General features: G+C 45.1%; 1 protein-coding gene across 2 annotated transcripts; it reads left to right on the forward strand.

The window, feature by feature from the left end:
* The first annotated feature begins 33 nt into the window (after positions 1-33).
* NAA25 (N(alpha)-acetyltransferase 25, NatB auxiliary subunit) lies at positions 34-27103 on the forward strand. 2 transcript variants are annotated; one of them, XM_030958983.1, is made up of 24 exons: positions 34-103; positions 2769-2854; positions 3841-3979; positions 5617-5735; positions 7317-7391; positions 8227-8334; positions 8730-8808; positions 9239-9350; positions 10181-10270; positions 10987-11156; positions 11911-12023; positions 14512-14719; positions 15208-15294; positions 16165-16345; positions 16903-17002; positions 20518-20669; positions 21166-21291; positions 21536-21779; positions 21959-22082; positions 22441-22506; positions 22930-23027; positions 23248-23358; positions 23760-23906; positions 24039-27103. In XM_030958983.1, exons 1-24 carry the CDS (start codon positions 46-48, stop codon positions 24159-24161), a joined length of 2916 nt encoding a protein of 971 aa, XP_030814843.1. In that variant the 5' UTR covers positions 34-45; the 3' UTR covers positions 24162-27103. The 2 variants fall into 2 exon arrangements, with proteins under 2 accessions (XP_030814843.1, XP_030814844.1); XM_030958984.1 differs by having other exon boundaries at positions 22444-22506.
* The last annotated feature ends 545 nt before the right edge of the window (positions 27104-27648 follow it).

Genomic DNA, 27648 nt, shown 5'->3' on the forward strand with positions numbered 1-27648 from the left:
GCCCGCCCCCGGCCGCGGCTGCGCGCTGCGTTCTGCGCTCTCATCATGGCGGCGCGGGGCCATGTGCAGGACCCCAACGACCGCCGCCTGCGGCCCATCTACGGTACGGACCCGCCGCGGCCCCGCCGCCGCCGCCGCCGCCCCGCCGAGCCCCCCCGGCCCTCCCGCGCTCCCGGCCCCGCGGGGCTGCGCGGCTGCGGCGCCCGCCCGGCCGGGCCGGGGTCCCGCGGCGCCCCGGGGCTGCCCCCTCGGCCCGGCGGGAGCGGAGCCGGCGGCGCTCGCAGCCGAGGTGACCCCGGCCGGAGCTTTTTGCGCTGCCGCGGAGGAGCCGGGAGTGGATTAATCCCCGGAGGAGCAGCCGCGGATGCCCCGGAGTTGTGTTGGATGTTGTGGCACGGAGCGGTGACGCTGTTGGGGGAATTAATTGGGAGGCAGGAGAGGAGTGGAAGGGGACGGTGTCGTTGGGAGTTGTCCGGTGTTGTTGTGACCTCGGATATTTCCGAGGGTGTTCTGCGCTCTTGGGGTTGCTTCGGAGGTTGTAGGCAAAGCTTGGCTCTATGCAAATATGGAGAAATAAAAGCAAAACACTTCCCCGGGCTACGGTAGCGTTTCGTCCCTAAAGCTGAAGGTTTGGTGGAGATTGGGGAAAACGTTCTTAACTTTTTCAGCAGGGATGAAAACCTCTCCCTAGAGACGCGGAGAGCTGCCCTGGTTTGGGCTGGGCGCGCTTTGGGATGTGCTTTGCTGGGCAGAGGGATGGTGCAGTACAGGCTGAGCCCGCGATGGGCTCCAGGGAAAGGGAGGAGGATGGTTTTGTTCCATCAGAAGTGTTCAAGTTCGTTGCAGTTTGTCTTTATGTAACGATTTTAAGGTGTTTTTTCCTTAGTTTTCTATCCGTGCTGTGATTGGCAGTTTCATTGATGTGCAGTTATTTTTGTCATAACCTGTGTGAGAAAACGGTACTAACAGAAAAATCTGGGTAAATTCAGCTGATATGGAAGCAGGTGATGTTGAGCATCTCGCTTTGTTCGTTTTGGAGGGCGCTTTGGAATTCCCTTCTGCTCGTTCTGGGAAGGATTCTCTGCAGTGCAAGGTTTGATCTCGGGCTGTGGTGCTGCAGAACCCGAAATAAGGCGTGTGATGAACACGCACGAGTTCCCCGCCTCAGCAGCTGGGGAGGTGCAGAGCGAGGTCCAGGGTCTGCTCTGGGTTTCAGGGTGTGCCTGGGTTTGTGCTGTGCTTCCCCAGGATTCCTCAACAGCTCTGGTTATCTTTGATCTTGACTTGTTCTCCCTTCACCTGAAGGTTCAGGTGTTTCATTTCCAGCCTTTGAACATCCCCACCTATGAGCTAGCATAGGCTGAAGTTTATTTTCATTTTGCTTCATTTCCTTTTGGAAGCTGCTTTGACTTCCAACAACCTGACTGGTTAGGAAGATCCAATCTCTTCATTCTGCTGCGTTTTGGGGAGGTTTGAGGGTTATTTGATTTACTTTGGAACACCCAGAGCTGAGATGTTCTTGGCACAGCTGTTAATCCCAGCCAGGCAGCTCAGCCTGGGGGATAATTTGTGTGTCACTAAACTGGGTGACAGAGCCTTAAAGCAAGAAGCCTCTGATGTGCTGCTCCACACCTTTGAAACCTCTTCACTGAGAAATCCCCAAAGTTTTCATGTCAGAGGTGACCCAGAGGTTTTCCTAAATTGAAATTTGTGGCTTCAAACAGGATTTCATGCCACAGTGTTTATTTTGGTGAGTGTGGAAGGGCTGCCTTGCAAGAGGTTTGCTGTGGCTGGGCTCAGGAGCCCAATTAACTCTGCTTTAAATGTACAGCATCCACCTGGCCAGGGGAGCAAATGTGGGAGCTGTTGAATATAAATCTGTAAATCAGAATAGGTGCACAATTTGTGCTGAGGATTGCCAAGGGTCACCCTTCAGTAAGAGTTCTGGTTTATAATGGGAATGAAAGGTTTGATGAGGAAGAGGTGTGTGGTGTGATTTCAGTTACCTGGCAGGAGAGAGGCCAGAGCAGTGTGAGCAGCCCCTTGGCACATGAGGGGCAGCAAAGCTGGGTTTGCTGAGGAAGGAGGGATTTTGAGGGAAGAGGAGCACGTAGGGGTCGTATCCTGGCCTAAAACTGCTTGTTTGTAATTGTGTAATAATATGAAAATTGTAATTCTGAGCTAAAAAAGGAGAAAATGGTCTGGAGGTAGTGGGATATCCCCCTAGGAAATATTGATACTTCACAGTTGTGCCTTTAAAACCAGTCTGGGGGAAGGGTGGTGGCACTGCAGGGGGACAGGTTTGCTCTGCCTGAGCTATGGATGCTGTGGACAAGTGTTTCCCACTTTGCTGGTGTGTGTGTGTGTTTGGGTTCTAACCTGCTGCCTGTTAAAAGTCATTGAGAGTCTCCCAAAGCCACACCAAATTAATTTCTACTTTTCCTGCTAAAGCACTGGAGCTGCAGTGCCAGCACAGAGCTGTTCCTGCAGAATCCTCTCTATTATGGGTCTCTTTTGTTGCTGTAATGATCTGTGTGGAGTAATTACAAAAGCTTGTTTGTTTGAGTGACTAAAACCAGTACAACGAGATGAATCCTTCATCCCTGAAATGACAGTTTCCTGAATGTTTGGCTTAGGAGGAGCTGCACAGGGAAAATGTGGTTTTTGCTGCTGGTGTGGCAGCAGATGCTCCATGGTAAAATTGGAGGTGGCTTTCCAGAATGGCCTTGGTGTTCTGGTGTGATTTTGTGTGTGCTCTTCCTCTGCAGATTATCTCGATAATGGCAATAATAAAATGGCAATCCAGCAAGCAGATAAACTGCTCAAAAAGCACAAGGACCTTCACTGTGCCAAGGTGAGTGGGACTGGGGGGCACTGAGCTCACTGTGCCTGAATCTCAGGGTGTTCTCCACTCTCCCTTTCTCTGGGAGCTTCCACAGTGATTTCTGAGCCCTCTGGAATGTCTCTGTTGCAGCCCACCTGTATCTTGTGTGTCTGAAAATGACCTGACAGGGACTGGAGTGTTTGTTCCACCTGGGCTGATTGTCAGCACCACTCCAGGTGTCCTTGGCAGGTGGGCTGGGCTTTAGAAATGCCTCTTGGAGCCCTGGGCTTGGGATGCCCATGTGCAGGAGTTTGGATCAGAGCATCTCCTTGGGAGGAGATGTCTGAGGAGAACATTCCAAGGTGAGCAGGTGTCCCAGGGAAGCTGTGGGTGCCCCTGGAATTGTTCAAGGCCAGTTTGGAGCATCTTGGTCCATAGAAATGTCCCTGCCCATGGCAGGGTGTGGAGCTGGATGATTTTAAGGTCCCTTCCTACCCAAAGCACTCCAGGATTCCATGGTTTTGGAGGCATTTGCTCTTTTGCTTGTTCACCACCTTCCCTATTGAGGGAAAGGGTTCTGTTCCTCCCTTTCCTGAACATGTGACTCTCTTTCTGCTTTTCTCATTTCCCTGGGGGTTTCCCTCTGCACTTCACTCCACTTCTACATTTTGAAAGCTTCCCAAGCTGCAGAGAGTGTCATTGACCTGAATCTCATTTATGTCACTTCTCTCTGGCCAGTTAGAAAGAAAACTAAGGAAAATTGCCAGTTTGCAGCCTCCAGGTAGAGAAACCATGTGGTGATGCCTCGGGGCAACCTCAACATTTATTAAGAAGTCAGATCCCCTCTCTGATGCTGTTGCATCTGGGGGTTTTCCTCTGCAGCCACATGGATTAAAAACTTAATCAATCCTGGAGTTGTGCACAGGGAATGAGGTGGTTGGGCTGTTCCCAGCAGGAGTGAGAGGGTTCCCAAATGCAAACTGTGTCTGTGAGAGCTGCCTGTGTTGTGCCCACAGGTGCTGAAGGCCATTGGCTTGCAGAGGACTGGCAAGCAGGATGAAGCCTATGCCCTGGCACAAGAAGTAGCAGCACTTGAACCCACAGATGACAATTCCTTGCAAGCACTGACCATTCTCTACCGGGAAATGCACAGACGTGAGTTTGTTCCTCCCCCAGAAATCTCTCTCTGTTTCTTCCAGAGGGTTTGTGCCCCACAGTTTGGTGGGAAACGTGTAAAATCCAGGATTTGGGTAAGAGGCTCAGAATTGAAGTGATGCCTGCTGTAATGCCTGTAAGGCTGGAGTGATCTTTATAAAGCAAAAAAATTCTCATTTGAGCTTCTTACAGACACAATTGTGTGGCAGGTCCTAAGATAATGATCCAGCAGCCTGGGAGTTCACTTTTGTTAGTGAAACTACAGGAATTTCTTATCAGTAGAGTGACAGAGATTGCAAATCCTACAGGGTGTGATGAAAAGCCTCAGGAAAGTGGTGAAAAACAGGAGGGAAGTCCTGAGCTCCCAGTTTGGCCACATCAGCTTTGTCAGGTTCCTCACAGTGATTTGTATTTTCAAAATACTGAATCATCAGCGTTGGAGGGATGGAGGAAAGTTTCCTGTGCTTTTCTGGAAGATGCCAGCCCTCCTGTCCTGCTTTTCTGCAGCTTGAACAGTTGTTGTTTCTGGCAGCTTCTTGGGAAATGTGATGTGGTGGTACCAATGTTCACTGTGGAGTTTGGTGGGTGGTACCACCAAAATTTATTGTTGAGCTGCTGGAGAAATGATCAAAGAGTGAAACAGCTTCAGAAAAAGGTGTTTGCATCAGTCTGCAAAAGAGAATTGCTTATATTCTTCCAGTTGATTTCTTTGTCTGTGTGTGTTTGTGGAGTTAAAGCATCGTTTGTTGAGTGATACCAACATTTGTTGGTATCACTCAACAAACGATGCTTTAACTCCACAAACAAAATGTTTGTGTACTTTTGAGTTCAACATAAGCCCCTGTGAATGACAAGAGCCTCTCTGTGATTATTAACAACTTCCATTAAGCTGAACTTTGTAACTTTCAGCTCTGTAACTCAGGAACTGGTGGGTGTGAGGCACTGCCACTTTTGGTCCTGCAAGAAAATTGTAATTAGATGTTTTCTGTATTTGTGTAAGGGATGTATAAACTGTGTGAAAGACAAATTACATTTGTTTTTCTGTTTCTACTTTGAGCTATAATTGTTTGTGTTAGAAAAAAGAATATGGAAGGATGAAAATGTAAGAAAGTTTTGCATGTTGTACTATCAGAAGTATTTTGTCATGATACACCTGTTATTAAAAAGTGTAGTGTGAAACAATTGTTTAGAGTTCTGATATAGGCAGTTGGGAAATAGCAGGATATGATTAATATAAGTAAACCTGTGATAAGAATAATTAATTTGCTTTTAGGCTCTGAAAGTGTTTGTTTTGAAACATGATTCACATGGAGCAGCAATTCTGCCAGCAGGAGAAACCTTCATTCAGTTTAATGCTCAAAAATAAAGAAAAACCTACCTTAAAAGTAGACCTAAAATTCTCCTGAGCAATTCAGTTGCTGCTGTTGAAGTCCATTTTGATTTGAGTCTATTTTGAGGTTTATTTAGAGTTTTTTAAGCACTTTCCTGATGTTTGCAGTGCCTGGGGGACAGAGCACCGTTTTGGGGCTGATAAATGCAATTAGTTGCTGTTCAGAGCATCTCTGGTGCTCTTTAGGGAGCTGTGCTTTAAAATATTCCTAAATTGGTCTTAACTCTAGTATCTGGTTTTGGTTTAGCTGAGCTGGTGACAAAACTTTATGAGGCAGCTGTGAAGAAGGTCCCCAACAGTGAAGAGTATCACTCCCACCTCTTCATGGCCTATGCCAGGGTTGGAGAGTACAAGAAAATGCAGCAGGTATGACCAAAAATCTGTGTTCTGGATGGTTTAAAGTGTGTTTTTCTCTGTCTTTTACTCTCATTTATGTGTTATGAGTAATCTTCCAGAAAAGCTGATCTGGGTTAATGCAGAAGTTAAACTCTTGGTTGGTTTTTACAGAGGGGTTTGAACCTCAGTTTTTGGAGGTGTGGGTTGTCTGAGACAAAAGTTTTGTTAACTTAAGGCTGTGTCTTTTATTGATCTGTGGTTTTGTAGTTGCAGTACAAAAGAAAGGAATTCTGGAATAGGCACATCTAAGAAGAGTTTCTGATCCATGTTTTCACACTTGATTCTGGCCTCAGTTCTGTGTTAACTTCAGGAAGATAAATCCTCCCCGTGCTCTTTCTGTGTATCTAAAACACAACTTGTATCGATGGCATTCAGTGAAGAAAAACTAAAAAGCACTTGAAATATCCCCTGTCAGTTGGCAGCACAGTGTCACACTGGTGGTTTTGTTTTCATCCCTTCCAAATGAGGTGCCTGGAGAATGCCTGTAAATGGAAGATGATTTTCAAGGCCTGTGTGCTCACTCTTCTGTGTAAAAAAAAAAAAAGCACAGAGAGCCAAGAAATAAGTGCTGAACTCCCTGTTGTTCCTCCTGTGACAGGTTTGGCTTAAATAGCTAAAAAGGAGTTATGGTGTACCTGAAATAAGAAAACTCATGATACAAACCAAACTTTAGATGTGATAGATCACAATCATGAGTGGAGAAAATGCCACAGATAACAATAATTAACATTTATGTGACCTTTTTGTGTGTATGGAGTGACATAAAAATGTGGAGCCCATTAAATTACTTTGCAATATCAACTGAATGAAATCAGCATTATCAATATCACATTGTCAGAGTGGGATGTTGGCCTGTGCTTTTGGATTCAGGGATGTGAAGAGTGTGTGGATGGTGACTCTTTAGGGAATAAAAATAAACCCCAGTGTCCTGTGCTCTGGGGTATTCCAGCTGAAAACCCTGAGAAATCCCAACTGCAATCAGGGATTGTGGAGGTAGAATATTGTGTGTAGCTTATTGAAATTAATTACAGATTTTGTAGGGGTAAAAGTCTTGTCCTTTGTTACATACGGGCACTGTGAGGGAAATCTGGGAATAGCTGTCAGGGAAAATCATGACTTCTTTGGCTCTGCTTTGATTCAGCCAAATTCTCTGCTCAACTTTTGCTCCCCCTGCTTTGCAGGAGGTGACCCCAAATTTGGGGGTGTCAGTGGGTGTGAAGTGAGGGAGTTCCTGGGTTTGCTGTGTCCTTCAGCACTGGAGAAATCCCCTCATTCCCAAAGAACAAATCTGCTTCCTCCTGGAGTTCCCAGTTCAAGCTGGCAGCTGTGTGGGCAGTCAGTGCTTGCTGCTGTTCCTGTCAGACCTCCACAGAGTCCTTGGAAACATTTCCACCCTCTGGTTTTCCTCAGGGATGTGTGTTGGGAGGGAAGAGCTCACGAGTGGGGAGAATCCTCCATGTGCAAATCCCCTCCCATCGTTGCTGCCCATCACGAGATCTGAGCAAGAAATCTATTTCAGGGATGGTGAAACTTGTGTTTTCTGTCTTTCAGGCTGGAATGGCACTTTATAAGATTGTTCCCAAAAATCCATATTATTTTTGGTCTGTGATGAGCCTGATCATGCAGGTGTGTGCAATATTGGGTTTGGCTGGTTTGTTTTTTCTGACTGCAGTGCCAGTGCTGGTGCAAAAATGTTCTGAGGGAAAACATGATGATTTTGGGTAAAATGTGTGTTTGAACTGTTTCTTTGTGATGCTGGGAGAAAGACTGAGCTCTCCTTAAATAGCATGATTGTTGTGGTCCAAAATTAACTCTGAGGTGTTTTTATAATCCAATTTAACTGTTGCCTTACCACCTTTATACAACTTGAATTATTCTCTCATCTGCACTAATAACCCACCTGTCCTTTTGGCAGAGATAATGAGTAAATCCTCAGCTATCTGCAGTTTCTCAGTCAGAATTGTTCCTCTTTAACGAGGTTATAAAAGCTCTTGGAGGGAATAAATGAGAGCTCTGGAATTAGCAGCAAGTCTGCAGGAATAGGCACAGATCAGCTGTGCTGCTGCTGGTTGAGACAGCACATTTGGGCACTAAAAATCAGACATAAAATCAAACAAAAATAAGCTTGGAAGGTTTTAGTCACATCCTCTGAAATCCTGTGCTGTGTAAAACACAAAAATGTTCTGGCTCCATGTTTTTACCACGAGGTTTGTGTGCTCAGACATGCAGGGCTCTGGTTGATCTGATCAAAAATGAGTTTTTCTATTCAGCAGCAATTTTATTGCTGCCTTTTCCCAGAGCAGTTGCACTCTCAGGTCACAGGTGGCAGCTCCAAACAGGTGGCTGGGGGGGATTGGAACACCTGGGTTGGATTTTTTTTCCTCTTTTAAAGTGAAAAGAGCAGTGGGTGGGACATCACAGAAAGCTGCTGAGCTGTTACAATAATCCCTCTCTTCCTCAGTCTATCTCAGCACAGGATGAAAACCTCTCCAAGACAATGTTTCTGCCACTTGCTGAAAGAATGGTGGAAAAAATGGTGAAAGAGGACAAGATTGAAGCTGAGGCTGAAGTAAGGCTTGGTTTGAGCTTTGTTGAAACAAGAAATGCATTTTTAAGGGAATTTGACTACCTTAAAAAACTTAAAATAATCTACAGTGGTTTGGAATTAAATGTGAATGTAGGGGACAGAAGGAAAACCAAAAGCAGGGGGTTAGGAAGCCCTCAGAATCCTGTGGCTGAGGCAGTTTTTGGTGTTTGATTTGACTGATGAAGTGCTTTGCTCTCTGGGAGGCCCCAGGAAAAACCTGAGGACTAAAAATGGAAAAAAAACCCTAAATTTGAGTGTTGCACCCTTTGGGATATTAAAGATAGCTTTGCAGGCCTGGTATCCCCTGTTTTCTCTTTTGGCACACCTGGGTATGTTCTTCCTGGCAAATTTCATTGCAGTTTAATTTTTCTTTCCAGGTGGAACTGTACTACATGATCCTGGAACGTTTGGAGAAGTACAAGGAAGCCTTAGATGTTGTGAGGGGAAAACTTGGAGGTAATTTATTCTTTAATAAATCAGAGCTGTGTGGAGAATACAGCAGTTCCCCTTTACTTCAGACTTGCAAAAAATAAAATTTTAGGAAGCCTGACTTAGCACCAGTTTTTAACCTGAGTGTAAACTCTGGAAGTGTTTGTGCAACCTGCTTTTACCTTTGTTTATGGTATTTAAACACTACTCAGGGGTGAGCATTGCAGTGGTAAATTTGGATTGTGCTCTTGGTTGTAGCTACCATCTTCAAAACTGAAAAGTCTTCAATGTCTGCATTTTAGAGGAGTTTAGCTGAACATTAAAATGCACTTGTGGAGGTTTCCATGGGAAATCTTTCTGAGGGCTGCTGCTGTGTTAGACCTGGTGTTTTGGTGCTGGGCTGGATTAAGGAGGTTTGAGCAGGGCTGAGCTGAGCTTTCCCTGTGTTTTGCTGCAGAGAAGCTGACGAGTGAGCTGCAGAGCCGGGAGAACAAGTGCATGGCCATGTACAAGAAGCTGCACCGGTGGCCCGAGTGCAACGCGCTGGCCAGGAGGCTGCTGCTCAAAAAGTGAGAGAGGATTCCTGCAGTCCTGCAGAAGACATGGAACAAAAAGCCCTACTTGTTTGGGAATGGCCTTGTTTGGTGGCTTTTGTGGTTAAAATAGGAGAATATTGGGAAGCTTTTGCAAAGATTGCACTCCAAAGCCAGGCATGGTGAAGGTCAGGGAGAGTCAGGGTCAGGACTGGAGTTGCTACTTTTTATAAGGAGAATTTAGCAACACATTAATGCAATAAAAGGTTGTTTACCTCCATATTTCTAAATTCTGTGCTGATTGTCTAGCTCTGACTTTGCAGTTCTTACCCTGTCCATGATTTACATTAAATTTTCTACATGTAAATTTCTCCCATTTGGCCAGACTTCATCGTGGGAAATGTATTTAATGCTTGGAGCAGATGCATCAGGAGACAGAACATTCCAGTGTGATCAAATCTGTCTCAGAACTGTCAGGAGAGATGTGGTGTTTGCTTTTGAATTTAGCTGTGCTTTCATCTTAGATATAAGTTAAATGCAGAACAGAAACTTCTGCCTTCACGTTTTGTGGGGATGTTGCTGAGCTCTGACTGGAATGTGAATTTTAGGAGGAGAATTCATAGCTTGCCTCACTTTTGAATTGAAATGGTTTTCCTTAATATGTTTCCAGAAATTCAGGGTGATGGTGTTCCTAAGATGTGAGACCTTTTCAAGGGGAAACAATTTTATGATCACAATTGGGTTTTTCCTGTAATATGATTATGTGTTGTTATTCCTTACTTCAGCTTTGGCAAGAAATGTAGTTTCAGCTGTTAATTGTTTTGGCAATTCCCTAAATTTTGTCCTGTGCCTGATTTTTGTTTCAGCTCAGATGATTGGCAGTTTTATATAACTTACTTTGATTCAGTGTTCCAACTCATTGATGAATCCTGGACGCCTCCAGCAGAGGAAGAGCAGTAAGTTGAGAATTTTGCTGTGGATTTGTTTTCCCTTTGTGCTACAGCAAATTGTTTGGGTTCATAGATTCAGTATTAGAGTGACTTCTTGATGTTCAGAGCCCAAATGGTGGGTTTTCCCTGCTTTGTTTTGTGTGTTTTCCCTGCTTTTATCTGGAGGCTGGGAATGGTTCATGGAAGCAGTTTGTACATCACAGAACTCTTCCAGCTCATGTTTTCTGTGGTGACCTGTGACGGTGTTCACAGGGCTCCGAGGATGAGGGAAGAGATGAGGATCTGACTCCATGTTTCAGAAGGCTTGATTTGTTATTTTATGATATATATTATATTAAAACTATACTAAAAGAATAGAAGAAAGGATTTCATCAGAAGGCTAGCTAAGAATAGAAAAAGAAGGAATGATAACAAAGGCTTGTGGCTCGGACTCTCTGTCCGAGCCAGCTGGACTGTGATTGGCCATTAATTAGAAACAACCACATGAGACCAATCACAGATCCACCTGTTGCATTCCACAGCAACCGATAATCATTGGTTACATTTTGTTCCTGAGGCCCCTCAGCTTCTCAGGAGGAAAAATCCTAAGGAAAGGATTTTTCATACAAGATGTCTGTGACAGTGACTGAGTTGCAGAATCCATCATTTCCCTGTCTGGGAGTGTGCTGAGCATTTGTTACCAGTGGGACCTCTCCAAGAACCTTTTGTCTGTGTGCTTGCAGCTCTCTGGAGGGGGAGGTGCACTGCTCCATCGAGCAGGCTGTGAGTTTCATCGAGGAGAGGATCTCGGAGGAGTCCAAGAGCTCGCGGCCGTTGCGGGGACCGTACTTGGCCAAGCTGGAGCTGATCAGGCGCCTGCGACGCCGGGGCTGCAATGATGAGTACAAACTGGGTAAGAGCCCTCCTGGGGCAGGAATTCACCTCTGCACAGAGCACAGACTTGCTGCTAAATCACTGAGTTAAGTGCAGGTTTCATTAGGAAAAGAGAACTTCTTGTTGTGTATGTAAAGAATTTGAAAAGCGTTGGGAGATGAACTTTGAAGAATGGAAGGTATTTTCAGATTACTGCAGGGCTTGGGAAAGCCAGCAGGGAGGTTTTCAAGAAGACCTCAGGGATTTAGGAGCATCCAGTCACTGACACCGTATTCCTAGTGGAAAGTCTTGCTGTTAGTGCTGGAATCTCTGAGTGGGTTTTGATTTAAGTTTTTATGGCAACAAAGCCAGGATTTGCTTTTTGAAAACCTGCACCAGGTTTTGCATTTTAAAAACCTGCATTTAGGGAATCAATGAAAGGGAATGTGATTAGAGCAACATCTGTGCTATTTCCTAATTCCTTCTGTTTTTCCATCCCAAAAGAAGCCACGGTGAGATAAGTGGAGGCTGTGTGTGCCTGCCTGGGTTGCTGAGCTCTTATCTGCTAAAGGAGCTTGAATGAAGCTCTTGGGCTTTTTTTAATGTGTCCTTGGTTACCAGAGACATTCAGCCTCTGTTAGAATCTGCACTAGTGCAGCTCTCTGCTTTCTGAATCGCTGTAATCTTGAAGGGAGGGAAAAAAAGAAAGAATGAACAAAGATTTCTCATAGTGATTTTACAGATGTCACTTTCTACTGGAGGGTGTTAAAAAGATGACCTGGCCTTTTTCCTAGGTGATCCAGAAGAACTAATGTTCCAGTACTTCAAAAAATTTGGGGACAAGCCCTGCTGTTTTACTGATCTCAAAGTGTTTGTGGATCTCCTCCCACCCAGCCAGTACACAAAGGTAAGGAAATAATCAAGAAGTGGTGGCAGGAACTGCAGTGGTTGTTTGCACTCTGGTCCCTTTATCTTAAAATACCTGTGGATCATATTAAAAGGCTGGAAACATCAAATTTTTACTTTCTGCTTGAAATTCAGAGAAGTCTTTGTGCTGTAGAAAATATCATGAACATCTGAACACTTGAGAAGTTTCATTCAGAGGATTTTTACTGGAGGTTTAAAGCTTAAATTTGATCCTGCAGAGTCTCAGATCTGGTATTCCTTTGGCTTTTTTATTTCTGTTTTTCAAGGTGTCAGGGTGCTTTGAGCTCAAAGTTTCTGTTTAATGGGAAGAAGCTGCCCCCTGATCCCATGCAGGGATGTCACAGATGCTTTGCTTGGCTCTGGCAGTGCCAAAGAAGGGACACAGTGACCCCAATCCAGGGGTCATGGAGGCACTTCTGGCAGTTTTTTCCAGAATCTCTTTCTGAAACAGCTCTCTGGAAAAGAGTTTCTCTGAAAAGCCCATTTGTGCAGAGTCATGAGCAGCCTGGAGTGACTTCAGCAGCTGGGAATTCTGTCACTCACCCCAGTGTTTGTCTGAGCCATTGTGTCCAGGGATCAGCGCTGGGGAGGGCAGAGAATCCGGGATCAGCCAGAGCCTGGGGAAAAATGTTGGTAAACAAAGTGGAGGTAGCAAAGTTCTCTTGGTTTATTGAGGTATTTTTTGATTCCTAATGCAAGCTCTTCCCACAGCCCCACGGCTGATGGGAGCAGTGGCTCTGGCAGGGGTGGCTGTTGCTGATGTTTTATGTTTAAAAGTGTGGTTTTAGCCCACTGGCCAGAGATGTGGCCAGCAGGGTATTGAACTCCTAGTCCTGGAAGTGGTGATTCCATTGTAGGGGAACCCTGAAGTACTGAACAGGTTTCACCCTAACTTTCCAGGGAACAAATTCAAAACCAGCAGAGTTCGGTTTTGTCACACTGCTTGTAAAACCATGACTCTGACTTTAAAATTCCCTGTCTGGCCTTAAAACTGCTGCTGATTTTACTGAATATATTCTGGAATATATATTGTGTCAAACTGATGTATTGGTTTTCTGGTTGTCCCTGAAGCAGCATCTGCAGCAGTTTAGCTTGGTCAAGGACACGAGGAGCTGAGGTTTGACAAGAGAGTTCCACTTCAGTAGCTGAGATCATGATCTTGCTGGGCCACTGACATGTGAGATAGTCCAGAAAAAATGGTCAGGACACCAGTCCAGAAAAAATGGTCAGGACACCAGCCTTGACTTCCTAGAGGTGTAAATTGGACAGTGGAGCCAGTGATGTGGTTGACCTTGCTCAGCTTGGCAGAGTTTCAGACTGAAAAGATCTGTCAACACAGCATTCATCAAATTCTTTGGGAAAACTGGAATTGGTGTGTGTTGTGCTTGGTGCTGCTCCTGAGCTTTGTGCCTCAGGCTTGCATTTGATGCAGTTCTTCTGTGTCAAAACCAAGTGTAGTAAAACCAAATTCATTGGCTTTAACTCAGGTTTCAGTTTGCAGACAATGTTGGGTCTTAGAGCAAGAAGCTGCTGGCCAGCCCTGTGTATTGTGAGGAGTCTTTTGTCTCCCATTAGAACTAAACAATGAGAAGCTGCTTTTCTTACAGCTTAATTGCAAAAAGGAGTCATTAATCAGAGTTGATGACCTCACTGAGAACTGCACATTACTTCAGAGCTGAGGGAAAATGTAACAGTGCAAAACCATCATTGCCTGGAAGTGTGCTGAGAAACCTGTCAGTAACTAATTATTTTAATTGCATCTCTTATTACCACGAGTGTTAACAGGTGCTTGAACTCCCTGGTGTATCAATGAATTGGAAACCTGCCTCTGATTTTTCCTCCTTCCATCTGTTTGATGAAACTTAATAAAACCTCAAGCAACTAAAAAAAATATTGAACAACTAAAAAAAAATCTCGAAGGCCATTCTTGAACCACAGATTCAGTGTGGCATCAACATGGATGTTCCTACCTTGCCTTTTTTGGTTTCATTGGAGGGAGGAAATGCTGCTTCCCCATCATTTGGTGCAACCCTGCAGCCTTTGCCACCTCTGTGGTGGTGTTTGCAGGGGTCCCAGGATGAGGGAAGAGAATCTTGACTCCGTGTTTCAGAAGGCTGATTTGTTATTTTATGATATATATTATATTAAAAGAAAATGATATATTAAAACTATACTAAAAGAATAGAAGAAAGGATTTCATCAGAAGGCTAGCAAGGAATGGAAAGGAAAGTGGAATGATGATAAAATCTTGTGACTGACCAGAGAGTCTGAGACAGCCGGACTGTGATTGGCCATTAATTAAAAACTACCACATGAGACCAATCAAAGGTGCACCTGTTGCATTCCACAACAGCAGATAATTATTGTTTACGTTCCTTTCTGAGGCCTTCTGGCTTCTCAGGAGAAAAGATCCTAAGGAAAGGATTTTTTTAAAACCTGTCCGTGACCCACCGGGGTTTCTCTTGCAGTTCATCCGGCAGCTGCTGGACGTGATCCCGCTGGCGGCGGCGGCCGAGAACGAGGTGGCTCTGCCAGGTGACATCAAGGCCCTGCAGCAGCACCTGTGTGTGGTGCAGCTCTCCAGGCTGCTGGGGATCTACCACGCCATGGAGAAGAAGCAGAAGCTGGCGGTGGTGCGGGAGCTGATGCTGAGATACCGCCACGGGTTGGAGTTTGGTGAGGAAAATCTGTAACGCTGCTAAAACTTGGCTTTCTCCTTTCTGGTTCTACCCTTCACCTTCCCTGAATTGAGGTTCCTTTTATTATTTTTCTTTTCAGCCATGTATCTTAAAGATAAATGAGGCTTTCCTGGGTAGTTCAGATGGTCTGTCTGTACTTTGCAGGATTGCCTGTGCTTTTAAGCAAAGCCAGGTTTTCTCACTGAAGCGCATAGGACATGTTTGTGGTCAGGAGTTATTAATTTGTAAATCTTGCAGCTGTGGGAGTCAGTTCTGCTTCCAGCAGATGTCAATGTTTGAGGTGCCCCAAAGGCCACTCAGTGATATGTGAAGTTGTTTGGATTTTAAGACAATTCTGATTTTATAAATTAAAATGTGCTCTCTGATGGTGGTGCCACTTAGTAACCCTGAGTGTGAGATCAGCTGGCAGCAATTACTAATTAGTTTTAGTAATTCAAGGATAACTGGGTTTTTTTCTCTTTTTAGGGAAGTCTTGTTTGAAAACTGAATTGCAGTTTTCAGATTATTACTGCCTGCTTGCAGTTCACCTGCTGCTTGATCTGTGGCTGGAAGGTACGTTCCCAAAATTGTGCCTTGCTCCAATATCTCTGTGGGAGGCTGGGACAGGGAGACTCTGTCCCTGTGGCCAGTGAGTGCCTGGCATGGCTTGTTAGGCCTGGAGCTTTCTGGGTTGGTTTTTTTTTTTTGCAATATGAGGTATTTCAGTAGTCCCTCTGATCAGCTGGTGTTTGCCCTGAATCATCTCACTGATCTCTATAAACAGATTTAATTTTTGTGATTAATTCCTTTTTTCTCTCCTTTGGCACGAGTTCTGCTGACAACTCCTTTCTGATACCAGAAGTGTTTTGAGAGTGTTTCTTTCTCTTCCTAGAAAAGACATACTTTGTCTTTTGGATCCCTTGTTTCTAGACTTGCTGGGACCTGTTCCCTGAATTAAATTTGCCTGTACTCCACCCCTGCTCTCTGTCTTAGTCTCTTAATCCCACAGTGTCCAGTGCTGGGTGTCCACGTGTATATTCCTGCCCTGCCATGTAGTTATCTGTTACACCCTTATCTTTCCCAAGGAAGATTTAGTCTTTAACCTGACTAAATCCATGGTCAGTTTTCTGGCAGGAATGTGGATGTGGGCTCTTGAATTCCTGGCTCTTTTGCAATGTGCAAGCTGGAATTCCCAAACAGCCCAGGATTCATCAGGAAAGGTCACCTTGCCTGCAGTGTGCTCTGTGCAGATGTGAGCTAGATATTCCCTGGGAGGGATTATTCCCCCAGCATTCCCTCAGGGAGCAGCTGGAGTGCTGGAGCAGGTGTTATTTGGGCACACTGCAATCCCTGGCAGCGCTCTGAGCCTGCTGTAACGCGGGCAGAGGGAGTTGTGCCAGCGCTGTCCCTGCTCACACCTGCCTGTGCTGTGTCTGTCACCAGGTGAAGAGGCAGCTGTGTGGCAGTGCCTGACTCTCTTGGAGGAGGGGCTGTCTCACAGTCCCTCCAATGCTCAGTTTAAGCTGCTGCTCATCCGGATCTACTGCAGGCTCGGCGCCTTCGAGCCCGTCTCGGAGCTCTACTCCAGCCTGGACGCCAAGCACATCCAGCACGACACCATCGGGTGGGTGGTACATACTGAGAATAATCACTCCCTCCTAGTCAACCCATCCTGGCAGCTGCAGCACCCTCTGCCACCCAGAATTCACCACATTGTCACATTTTTGGGTGCATTGTCACATTTTTGGGTGCTGTTGTGCAGAAGTGTTCAGGGATTTTTGGGAGGCACATCCACTGCACGCTCCCCCTTTCTCTAGGGTGTCTTCCCCCATGTGATTTTGAGCTGTGTTGGATTTTTTAGAGTATTAATAATCTGAAGGAAATTGGTGAAATGGCTGGCTGGCTGCCAGTCAGAGCTTGGTGTTCCAGCTTGGGAACACCAGCGAAAGCCAGCACACCCTGGTGTGATTGGGGGGTCTCTCACTGCGCAGCTTTTACACCCTTAATGCGAAGAAAGAACTCCAAGCCCTCACATACTGCTTTAAAAAAAATGAGAATTCATTCCACTAAAAGCCTGAACTTGCCCATGAATGCTGTTAATGCTATTAAATGTCCAGATGTCTCCTGTGCAGCTGCTTGCCAGGGCAGTGGCTGACGTTTGCCTCGTGCTGTTTGTTGCAGTTATCTCCTGACACGCTACGCCGGCTCCCTGGGCCACTACGCTGCTGCTTCCCAATCCTGCAACTTTGCACTCAGGTTTTTCCACTCCAACCAGAAAGATGTAAGTTGAAAGAAATCCCCTCCATGACCTTGTCACACAGCAGAGTGTCTTTGAGAAGCTTTAGGGCTTTAGAGAAGCCCTGTGCAAGGCTTGTGCAAATGCAATGGTTTAAAACATAACAAAGAGCAGTAGTAGGTGCAGCTTTGTAGCAAAGGTTGTCTCAACCTGCATTTCCTACTACAAGGATTTGTGAGTTGCTGTTACATGAGGTTTGGATTCCTTTCTGTTAAAACCAGTTTCAATGCTCCTCATAAAACAGGTATGATCGCTTTTAAATTAATGTTTGTGATTTTATGCAATAATTGAATGTCCTGTGGAAATAAGTGCTGGTGTCATAAATTTGGCATTTTGGAAAGTGAGACAGCAGCTGGTGATGATGGGTCAGGATGGGGATGGCACTTGATGAATCCTTTATGTTACAATCACTGGAGCTGTGTGTTTTCAGTGGATGGGGAGGGGTGCACTTCACTTTAAAGGGACCTTCCCATTCTGAGGAGTGTGAATATATCCTGTGTATTTGTATTTCACACCCTGGGTGGGCACTGTGGAGAGGTAGGTGAAGATTATTTTTACTTCCTAAGAAACAAAGGTATTTTTACTTCCTAAGAAACAAAGGTGCAGTCCAGTTTTAAATCTGCCAGTCAGCCACTGGCTAAGTTGGCTCCAGAGGCTCTGCAGTCACACAATTTGCTTTCCCACTATCCACTAAAAACAGGAATTGTCTGTACTGAGCAGTAAAGATTCTCACACAGAAATCACTCAGAAGCAGCAGCTTGCTCTGTTGGCAGCCCAGTGGTTCCTGTGTACAGGATTCCCATGGCCATTTCCCTGTGCCCAGTTCCTGTGAGCTGTGTCTGACACAGAGGTTTTCCTGAGGGATGCACATGGATTGTTCACTCTGCTCTGCATCCCTCACTTGCTCATTTTTTTCCCACTTGCTAATAAGTTTTGGATTCCTGGGAGCAAAGCCCTGGATCCAGACATCTTTTTTTAACTGAGGTGTAACTTTTCAGTCTTGTTTAAAAGTCATTTGGTGGATGTTAATGAAAAACATCCCTGGAACCAACTGTCTGAATGAAACCCACGACTGCTGGGCGCCAGGTGGAAAAGCGAACTGAAAAAACTTCTGGATGTGATTCCTCTGCTTGGGAACACTGTGTTGTAATGCATCAAGAAATCATCTTTCCATGGAAAACAATGTGAAGTAATTGAGGTGTGGCTCCCTTGGGAGCAGGTTTTTCTCTGAAATGAGTGATGGAATGCTTGTGGCAGAGAAGAGTTGGATGTCTCCAGTGGCTGCTGGCAGGAAAACACAACCTGTGTTCCAGAATTCCAAAAAGGTGTTGCTTGGCTGCTACACCTTCAAATGTTGGGATTTCAAGAGACCAGCAGTGGTGCAGCAAGAGGACAGAATTCCTCATGTGACAAGATGAGGATGGGACTCTGGAACCACTCACATCATACCTTGGAGATGGTGTTGCAGCCGAAGGACCATGAGCTGATGTTGCTCTCAGGTCTCCAAATCTCTCCTGCTCTGGACACTTGCAGTGCTTGTCTCCTCAAGATCATTGTGACGGGAGATGCCTCAAAATGCCTCTTGCAACCAGGAATTGCAGGAGGTGAAGGCTCAGTTCAGGCTGCTGTTCCCTGAGGATGATGGTGTGACAAGAGGGGGGATGAAGAAGAATTCCTTGCCATAAATCATGTCACAAGGTCAGGATCTGCTCCCAGTTCCTGTGCTGCTGTGGTTCTGCTGGGGCTGCCCCTTTATGCTCAGGGTGCTTGGAGCAGCTCCCACTCAAGTCCCACAATCACATCTGCAGTGTTGAAAGGTGTCTGTCCTTTCAAAGTTCCCTTTTTACAGATTTCTGCTGCTGCCTGCTCTTCCCTAGGTTGATGCTGAGATTAGCTGGAATGTCACAGCACAGAGCTGTGTGTGGGACTCTGCCTGGAGCAGGAAGTGTGGGATGTAAATGAAGTCTGGCATAAAAATAGAGCTCCTGAATCAGACTCCTTGCTTTGGATAAATCCATTCTCCTGACTTGCTGAACTTCCCAGCCTGACGTGAATCCTGTGTCAGAGTGATCCCATGAGTAACAGCCATGTAGGCTGCTGTGCAATCCTGCCACTATTGCTGCTCTGGGAGAGGATGCCAAGGACAGGGAGGAGAGAGAGAGAAGGCAGCATTGCTATATTTGGCCAAAACTAAAAAGGCAACTTTATACTCCTCAAGATAGTCCTCCTTCAGCTATGCAGAATCACCAGTAATCTCTCTAATTTTCTTGTGTCCATCCATCTTTAATCTCTCCAGATACTGCAGGCAAACCACTTCAGCGTGTCCTGGGGGGATTTAAAAACCACATGGATGCAGTTGAATTAGAGCCCACAGCCCAGTCCCTGACAGTCACCTCTGCAAGGCTGTTATCAGGGGGTATGTTGTTGAATATTTGGCATATTTTTTCATTCAGTGCAAATAACCAAATTACTTAGAGGGGGGGGAAATAAAAGACAGCTCCCTAGAGGACATTTCTTGGTTTGGAGGGGAAAAAACAGGAGTTTTAGATCTGTGAGTGTTGCCTTCTGGTCTCTCAGAGCCTTCCAGTCAGGTTGAGCCTGTTAGGACCATATAGAATTCAGTTAAGCAGAAGCCTTTTTTGGTGCCTTTCATCTTCAGGGCAGTTCATAAACTTGTTCAGAAGAAAATAGTTGATTTGCCAGAATTTCTCAGTTGTGGAGTAATTCTGATGTAAAAACTCTGCTATCACTCATGGCTAGAAGCAGAAATGGTTCACTGTGTGTCTACAGTTAGACATTTTCATTAAAACACTGCTTGTCTGGAGTTCCTTCATCATAAAAATCTCTTTTTTTGGAGATTGCTTGGACTGAAGTGAAATATTGGCTGCCTGCCTTGTGTTGCTGCATTTCATCAGAGAAAAAGCAAAATATCCCATGGACCCTGAGAGTTTCCTTTGGTGTTTGTGTTGTGCCATGTACACACTGTGTGATACTGTATTTAAAACTCTAATAAAAAAGAGAAACAAAAAATGTGTGAGTAATTTTTATTTTCATCTATGTTGTGGTGATATGTGATTTACATCCAAGTCAGTTCCAGAAAATCTGGGCTATATTTCTTTTGCCTGGAATTATTTCTCACAATGAAATGATGATTTAATGATTTGAATCACGCATCTGAAAGGAAAAGGAAGGGAAAAAAGCATCTCTTCCCTGTGAAGCATTTCTCATTGTGGTGACAACAATGTGATGTCTCGTGTTGGTTTGGTTGTTAAACCTCACTGCCCATGGAGCATCTGAGTATTCCCAATTTAAAGCAGCAAAACTGCCTGGGTGACTTGGAGAAGCAGAAGCACAAACTCCTTCCAGGGATTGAGGATCTGCCAGGTCTTGCACCTCTGGGCTGATAAAACCCACAGAAATGCAGTTCCTTGGCAGTGACCTTGTTGGTTGTTGCTAATTTGGAAAGTCACTAAGGGGAGCTGGTGTGTGCTGTGTTGCAGACCTCAGAGTACATCATCCAAGCCTACAAGTATGGGGCGTTTGAGAAGATCCCGGAGTTCATCGCCTTCAGGAACCGCCTGAACTCCTCCCTTCACTTCGCGCAGGTTCGCACCGAGCGGATGCTGCTGGACCTCTTACTTGAAGCAAATATGTGAGTACAGCTCCTGCCATGGGAAAACTGGGAAAGGGCCAAGAGGGGACTTGGGGAGTTGCACCTGCAGAAATCTCAGAGCTGCAGCTCTGCTCCTCAAGCTTCGTTCGGATTTTAATGGTCTCGGGTTGCACCGAGGAGGTATAAAAAAATTCCTTGGTGGGAAGAGTTGGCGGGTGTTGGAACGGGCTGCCCAGGGAAGCAGTGGAGTCACCATGCCTTGAAGTGTTCAGAAAACATGTGGGAGGGCACTGAGGCCATGGTTTAGTAGTGACCAGATTGGTGGTTGGACTTAGCGATCTTGAAGGACTTCTCCAAATCTGGGGATTTTGTGATTCTGATTTGCTGTCCCTTCACATCCTTGTCAGTGCTGTGTGTGTCACATTCCTGAGAGAGGGAAGAGCTGAGCAGTGCACAGGACATGAGCTGTTAGTGAGCTGCTTTCCCTTTGCAGTGATCGGATGTTTGATTTAGTGCTGCTTGTTCTTACCTACAGATCAACCAGTTTAGAAGAAAGTATAAAGTCCATGAGTCTGAGCCCAGAGGAGGATGACATTCCATGGAAAGATCTGCGTGACAACAGAGACCTGACAGTCTTGTTTAGCTGGGATCCAAAAGACAGGTGAGTAGAAATATCCTCAGCTCACACATAGCAAAGAAATTCCTTCCAGGGCAATTCCCATATTTCAGTGTTCCTTGGGCTGGCTGACTTAAGCACCATCCACCACATCTGGCACTGCTGCTCTGTTAGATATTAATTTCTCTGAATTTCTGACCACTCCTTCCTCATCATACAGAACTGGGGAACTTTGGGTAGGTTTTTGTGCCTGGAGCATTTGCCTGAAAGCTTTGGTGCCTTTCTCTAGGGACATTTCTGAGGAGCATCGGAAGCTCTCCCTGGAGGAGGAAACGCTGTGGTTGCGAATCCGCTCTTTAACGTTGAGGCTGGTGAGCGGACTCCCAACCCTTGGTCACACCATCCAACCAAAGAACTCTGAAAAGACTGCAGAGAACGGTGTCTCATCCAAGATTGACACCATCCGAGCCCTGCTGCAGCAGCTGGAAGCGGCGGTGGATTCAGGGAAGAAGTTTCTAGAACAAAAAATCCAGGTACCAGCAAGGCGAAAGCTCTCCCCAAAGGTTGGCCGTGAATGCATCGTGCAGGCTGCAGAGTGCACTGAACTGCCCCTGGGTTTGTGTGTGTGTGACTGACTGGGAGATGTGCCAGGCACTGGGTGGGATGAGGAAAAGCTGCAACACCTTTATCTTTTTCTTTGCTTCTTGCCTAGTATCCTGTCCTTGGCCCTCCTCCTACCCGAATGGCTGGCTTCTTCAGCAATGGCAGCTGTCAGTGCCAGACTAGCTTGTTTTATCTTGTTAGTGATATTTATGAACTAGATACCAATGGCTTAGGTAAGTGTTTGGGGCAGGGGTTTGACCACATTGCTGTGGTGGGTGGGAGCCACATGGCTCTGTTGAGTCTGAAAACTGCTGGGCGTTGGAGGATATGGACTCAAAACTGTTACTTGTGTGTTAATTTTCTGTCTGAAACTAAATTATCTGAGAGCCAGTGCCTTCTTTTAATGTTTTATGTAAGTCTTCATTTTTCTGCAGTATATGGTGCTGTAATACTGGCTCCTTTTTGAAAGCAGTTGCATTTACTTTTGAGTACTGACACTAAATTGCATTTAAATGCCTCTTGATTTGCTGGAAGCAGAAAACAAGAGGAGTTGTAGCTTATCACTTTTAATTTCTTTTTTTTTTTTTTCAGAAGATTCAGCAGAAATCCAGGAAAGAATAGGGAATAGTTTCAAGTCTTTAGTAGAACGCCTGACAGGTAAATGGTAACTCAAGAGCAGATGCTGAGGCAGAGCTTCCTGGCTGTCTGAGGATGGCTGTGGAGTGTCTGCAGGGATGGGCTGTGGTGATGCATCTGCAGACCCTGTGAAAGCTTGAGAACAAGGCTGGGATTGCCTTTGGCTTGTGTGCTGAAGCTGCTGCATGCTCACAACGTGCTGTGCCCTTCAGTGCATTTATCTGCCAGCCTGGGCAGCTTCTTCTCTTGGTGCTTGGGTCAAGGGGGCTCATCAGGGGTGTGGAAATGTTGGTAATGAGCCAGAACTCAGAGGAGATGGAGAGGACTCGGTGGTCAGTGCCCTGACAGTTCTGCACACTGCACTCAGATACCTGGTGTACAGAAAATGCACATTTAAAATTATCTCCTTCATCCTCCAGTAAGGCTTTTCTTTTTTGTTTTCAGACTTGTTCAATAAATGTAAAGGTGATTTGATTGAAGTCAGAGATGGCACCTTGAAAACTCATCCAAACCTGTTAGAAAACTTAGTCTTCTTTGTTGAGGTAATTGTTTTTTCCCTTTGAAAACTAGAAATTTGGGAATGCTGTGGGGTAGAAATGTTGGGACTGAAACACAGTGCAAGTTTGATTTCAGACAATCGAGAGAATTCATGAGGGAATTTGTTGCATATTTTAATCATGCTGAGTTCTGCCAGGAACACTAAAATGAGTTGAGAAGTCTCCTCTAAAAGCAACTTAGAACATGTTTTTACCTTTCTTCCAGACGATCTCCATTGCCCTGTGGGTATCAAGTTACTGTGACAGTGTCCTCCGACCTTTTAAATCCAACCTGCAAAAAAAGAAGAAGAAAAAAAAAGAAAGCAGTGTAGCAATGGTACAAACAATGTTTCTTTCTCTCTTCCCCCACCCCTAATCACAGGTTATTTATTCTGAAAGAAAAATCAGGGTAGATAACATGAACTGGTTTTCATAAACTTGCAGAGATTGATGTGGGTAATGGTTACTTGGGGCTAAGTGTTGCTGTTTAAAATCAGTGACATGTCATATCTGTGACATCATGTGACAGTTTTTTAATGAGAAATACAGTTTAGAGTGTCATTGACCTTCCTGCCTGGAATGTACCACAGTAAACTTGTCAGCAGGGAGTGTTTATCTGAGTAGCTAAATTATAGCTTAGCACTGGTGGGAAGAAGGAATTATATATTACAAAGTGAGTTATAGAAAATGGACATTAATGTGTGTTTATAAATTCAAGACCTGTGTTTGTTTTTGTAGCCACCTGTATTTACCCATTTCCTGGATTATGTAACTGAACTCCAGACGTTAACTTCCAATGTAATAGATCATATCAAAGGGCTTGAAATCATTCTGACTGCACTAAAACTTGAAGAGCTGTCCCTCAAGGACACTCTGCTTTTACAGGTAAGAGATTCCCTGTGCAAACACCGTGGTCCTCAGGAATTTCCTTCTGCTGTTTGAGATGTTGGAGAAAGTTTAAAAGGGGGATTTAAACAGTTGCTGTGGAGTGAGTGATTTCTCTTTTGCACTTTGCAGGAAGAAAAAAAGTTTACAAAGACTGTGCAAGGGAAGGTCCAGAGCAGTTACCATCACTCAGTTCAGGAAATTGGAGAGCTGCTGAAAAAGAGACTTGATACCATTAAAAAACTAAAGATTTGAGCAATGCATCCCTGACAGACTCCACAGGGGAGTGACACCAGAGTCCCAGACAGAAGCAACATCCACTCTACCATCACTTAAATCCAGAACTTCCTCATAATGCATGAAGGACTTAAAATCATGAAACAATTTTTTTAGGTATTACAGATGTATTGAGCTGATTTAAATTATTGTACATAAAAGAAGCAGGGACCCTTCCTGGGGTTTGACCACTTTTTATACATGTTCATAAGCATATTGCAACAGGAGAAAAGTCACTTTCTTCCCTTTTGATCTCTAGAACCAGCTGGAGATGGTCTTTAGAAGCAGCAATAGCAATCCAGTGTAAAGCATCTATCTCCAAGGATATTTTCATCACCATACAGTGTTCATAACTTTTGTATGGTCCTTGCCTTAGAAATGCAGGAATTGTAGATGTCCACGTCCAGCCACCTCTGATGAACTGATCTGGCTTGGAGCTGCCTGTTTTGTCTGCAAACCACCTGGTCCTGCTGCCAGAATTCCATGTGTTGCTCCATCAGGGAGAGGTGAGGCCTCTGTGGTGGGCTGGGAATCATCTGGAGCTGGGGCAGGATCCTCCAGGGAGGAGATGTCTGTGCACAACTCGGGAAAACTGCAAATGTGATGAGGAGCAAACTTCAGAGAGAGATGGGAATGGGAATGGGTGTTTCAGCAAAAAAAAAAAGAGAGACCTTGTAAATAATGGCTGCAGTGAAGAGTGACACTGCGCTGGTATCATGTCAGTTTAATGTCAAACAGCAACGTCATGACTTTTAAAAAGTGTATTTAGATTACTGAAACTTTAAGACTTAAATATTTTAATAGAAATTGAATCCTATTGGCTTTGGTTTTAAGTTGGCAGAGGTAACTTTTGCTTCCGCTGTGGTCTGAGGCTGAGATCCTTTTTGTACCTGTCTGCTTGCTTTTTGCAGTTGAACTTTGATTATCCAAGCACTGGCCCATGAAGTTTTCTGTTAGAAAGTGTGACCATATCATCTGCTCCCACAGAATCTGCATTTCTGCTGGGTTTTTTCATGTTCAAAGAGCAATGCAGCCTAAAATTGATAGGCAAAAAAAAAAAGTTCATGTACCTGCAATACAAGGGACAGGTCAGACCCAACAGATTCCTCATCTCCTGGTTTAGAGCCACAGGTATCCGAGTCTAGATTTACAGTTTGAAGAGAGCTTGACTGCCTTTGTCATCTCCTCTGTTTTGTTAGTAATGCTAGAATGTTGATGAGAGTATTTTTTTAATAAATCCCCTGTATTAAAAAAAAAAAAAAGTCCCATAGCTGCTCTTGCTGGATTTAGTTTGGCTTTGCCCCATCCTGAAAGGGAAAGAAGAAGAATGTCTGGAGGTTGTCAAATTGTAAAGAATGTCCTGATGGTTAAATCACAATGTCTGGTAAGTGCTCTGGGCTGGAGGAATACCAAAATGTGTTAAGTCTGTTTTATAGTAATACTTTTACTGAAAAAAAAAAGAAAAGGAAAAAAAAAAGAAACAGAACTGTCATGTTGTATAGAAATATCATTTTTGAAAGGAGGGTGTGCTCCTTAAATTAAAGCAAAGCTGGTGACTGAAGGTGATGCTGTCAGGTGTGTAGGGTGAGTGAAAACCACCCCAGTGCTGGGGTGGGGCAGTTCAGAGCAGCCCTGAGCCAGAAACAGGCACTGCCCTTCCCAGTCAGGGGCACAGTGGCTGCTGCTTTCCCTGTCCTCTCCCCCTGATTCCAGAGGGCTTTGCACAAACACAGCAAAGGTGACACAGGGGACAGTCCCAGGGCTGATCCAGGCTGGAGTTTTCCTTCCGCTGCTGCTACACCAGGTTGAACTCAGTCGTATCAATAAGCAATGGTGACAGTGTAAGTGAGGTTTGAGATTAAGAGAACCAAGCATTTAAAATCCTCCTGTGTGCCTGAAAGCAGAAGCTGGGTTAAAAAAAGGTTTCCTGCATCCCTTGAAAGCAGAACTGAAACTGTGGAGGGGACTGGTGTCATCTGAGGCAGGGGCTGGGGCAGGATGGAACCATGGCTCTCTCACTTCCAGCGCAGGGAATTCTGACTGTTCTCAGTGCCAGCTGCTGTTCTCTTGCCACTTCCAGCCACTGGGAATGACAACCTTGGCAAACACAGGACTTTGGGGTTCCTCAGTGGTTTCTAAAAGCAGAGGCTGTCTCTTCCCAAGCTGTAGTTTCTCTAGGAGGAAACCGTGTACAAAAATGACTCCGTACTCACTGACTGGGGGCTTGGTTGAGGGAGAGTTTCTCTCCCCCTATAAATTGTGTACAGTTAAATATATTATATATTTCTTATGAAAGAGCATTTCCCCTCCAGAATATGTCCCACACGGACCTGGTAAGAAATTCAAGCTATAACCCATTGCTGCTGTTCCCCTTTTTTCCACTCTTAGGATTTGTGTTTGTTGGTTTCGGATTTTCTTTGGGTGATGAATTGAAAAACATACCTAGAAGAAGCTACCAAGACTACTGTTTACAGACTGAAAAATTACTGCTTTTATACTACTGGGATCATGAGCCACGATCCTTTTACAGATTTCCTCAACTCCTCTTGGCTTAAAATCAGTGTCTGATGTAGATAAAGGTTGGAAATCTCCTACTCTGCTTTGTCTACACACAGGACAAACTGTACAATGCTTGTTTGTGTTGTCCATCATTTTTGTACTTTTTAACTGTTCAAAAATTGCATTTATATTTTGCAATCCTTGATAATCATGACTTTATTTTAACGGCTAGTAAACTTAGGGATTTTTTTTGTTGTATTTGCAGCCTTATCTGAAGTTTCTCTTCCTTGATTATTGTTAATTTATGACTGTAGGAGATATGTACGCCTCAGCCTTCTACGGACTTAAGTGACACAGCTGCAACTGAACTGCTTTAAACTGGATGGGTTTATAATTTATATAAAAGTCAGTTTCGTTACAAATCAGTATTGCTGCCTCATTTTTCTGCCTGGATGGTCTGGATGTGATCGAAGTGCTTGTCTGCACTGCCTTTGTAAGCTCCGTGGTGAAGCCAGATTATGCTGGTGCAGGACAAGCAGATCCTGCAAAGAGGAAGGATGGAAAAAGGGAAAATGCTCATTGTTTTCCAGCTGGGGATTAGGTGCAGAAATGATGTCTGCTGGGGGAGGGAGCGTGGATGGAACAGTGCTTTACTTGATGAGCTGTCAGTCTGTCTTTCTGCAGTGCTTGCTTGCTTTTCATCCAGTCTTTCCATGATAAGGACACGTTGTGTCCAAGTGCGGGCTGGCAGTGCGTGAAATCTCCCCTGGCAGCACAAAAGCCTCTGTGTGAGAGGGCTGTGGCAGTGCCCACCTGGATCCAAACGCACACCCACCCCACGGCTTCTCTCCTTCCTGCCCTTTCGCTGCCTTCAGCCGCTCTTGTCCCTATTTCACCGGCACCAGCAGCGCTGCTGTCCCGGGGGGCGCGGAGCTCCCGTGCGCGCTGCCCGCTCCCCGCACGGTGT

Source organism: Camarhynchus parvulus, chromosome 15, assembly GCF_901933205.1.
Source record: "Camarhynchus parvulus chromosome 15, STF_HiC, whole genome shotgun sequence".
Taxonomy (NCBI): Eukaryota; Metazoa; Chordata; class Aves; order Passeriformes; family Thraupidae; genus Camarhynchus; species Camarhynchus parvulus.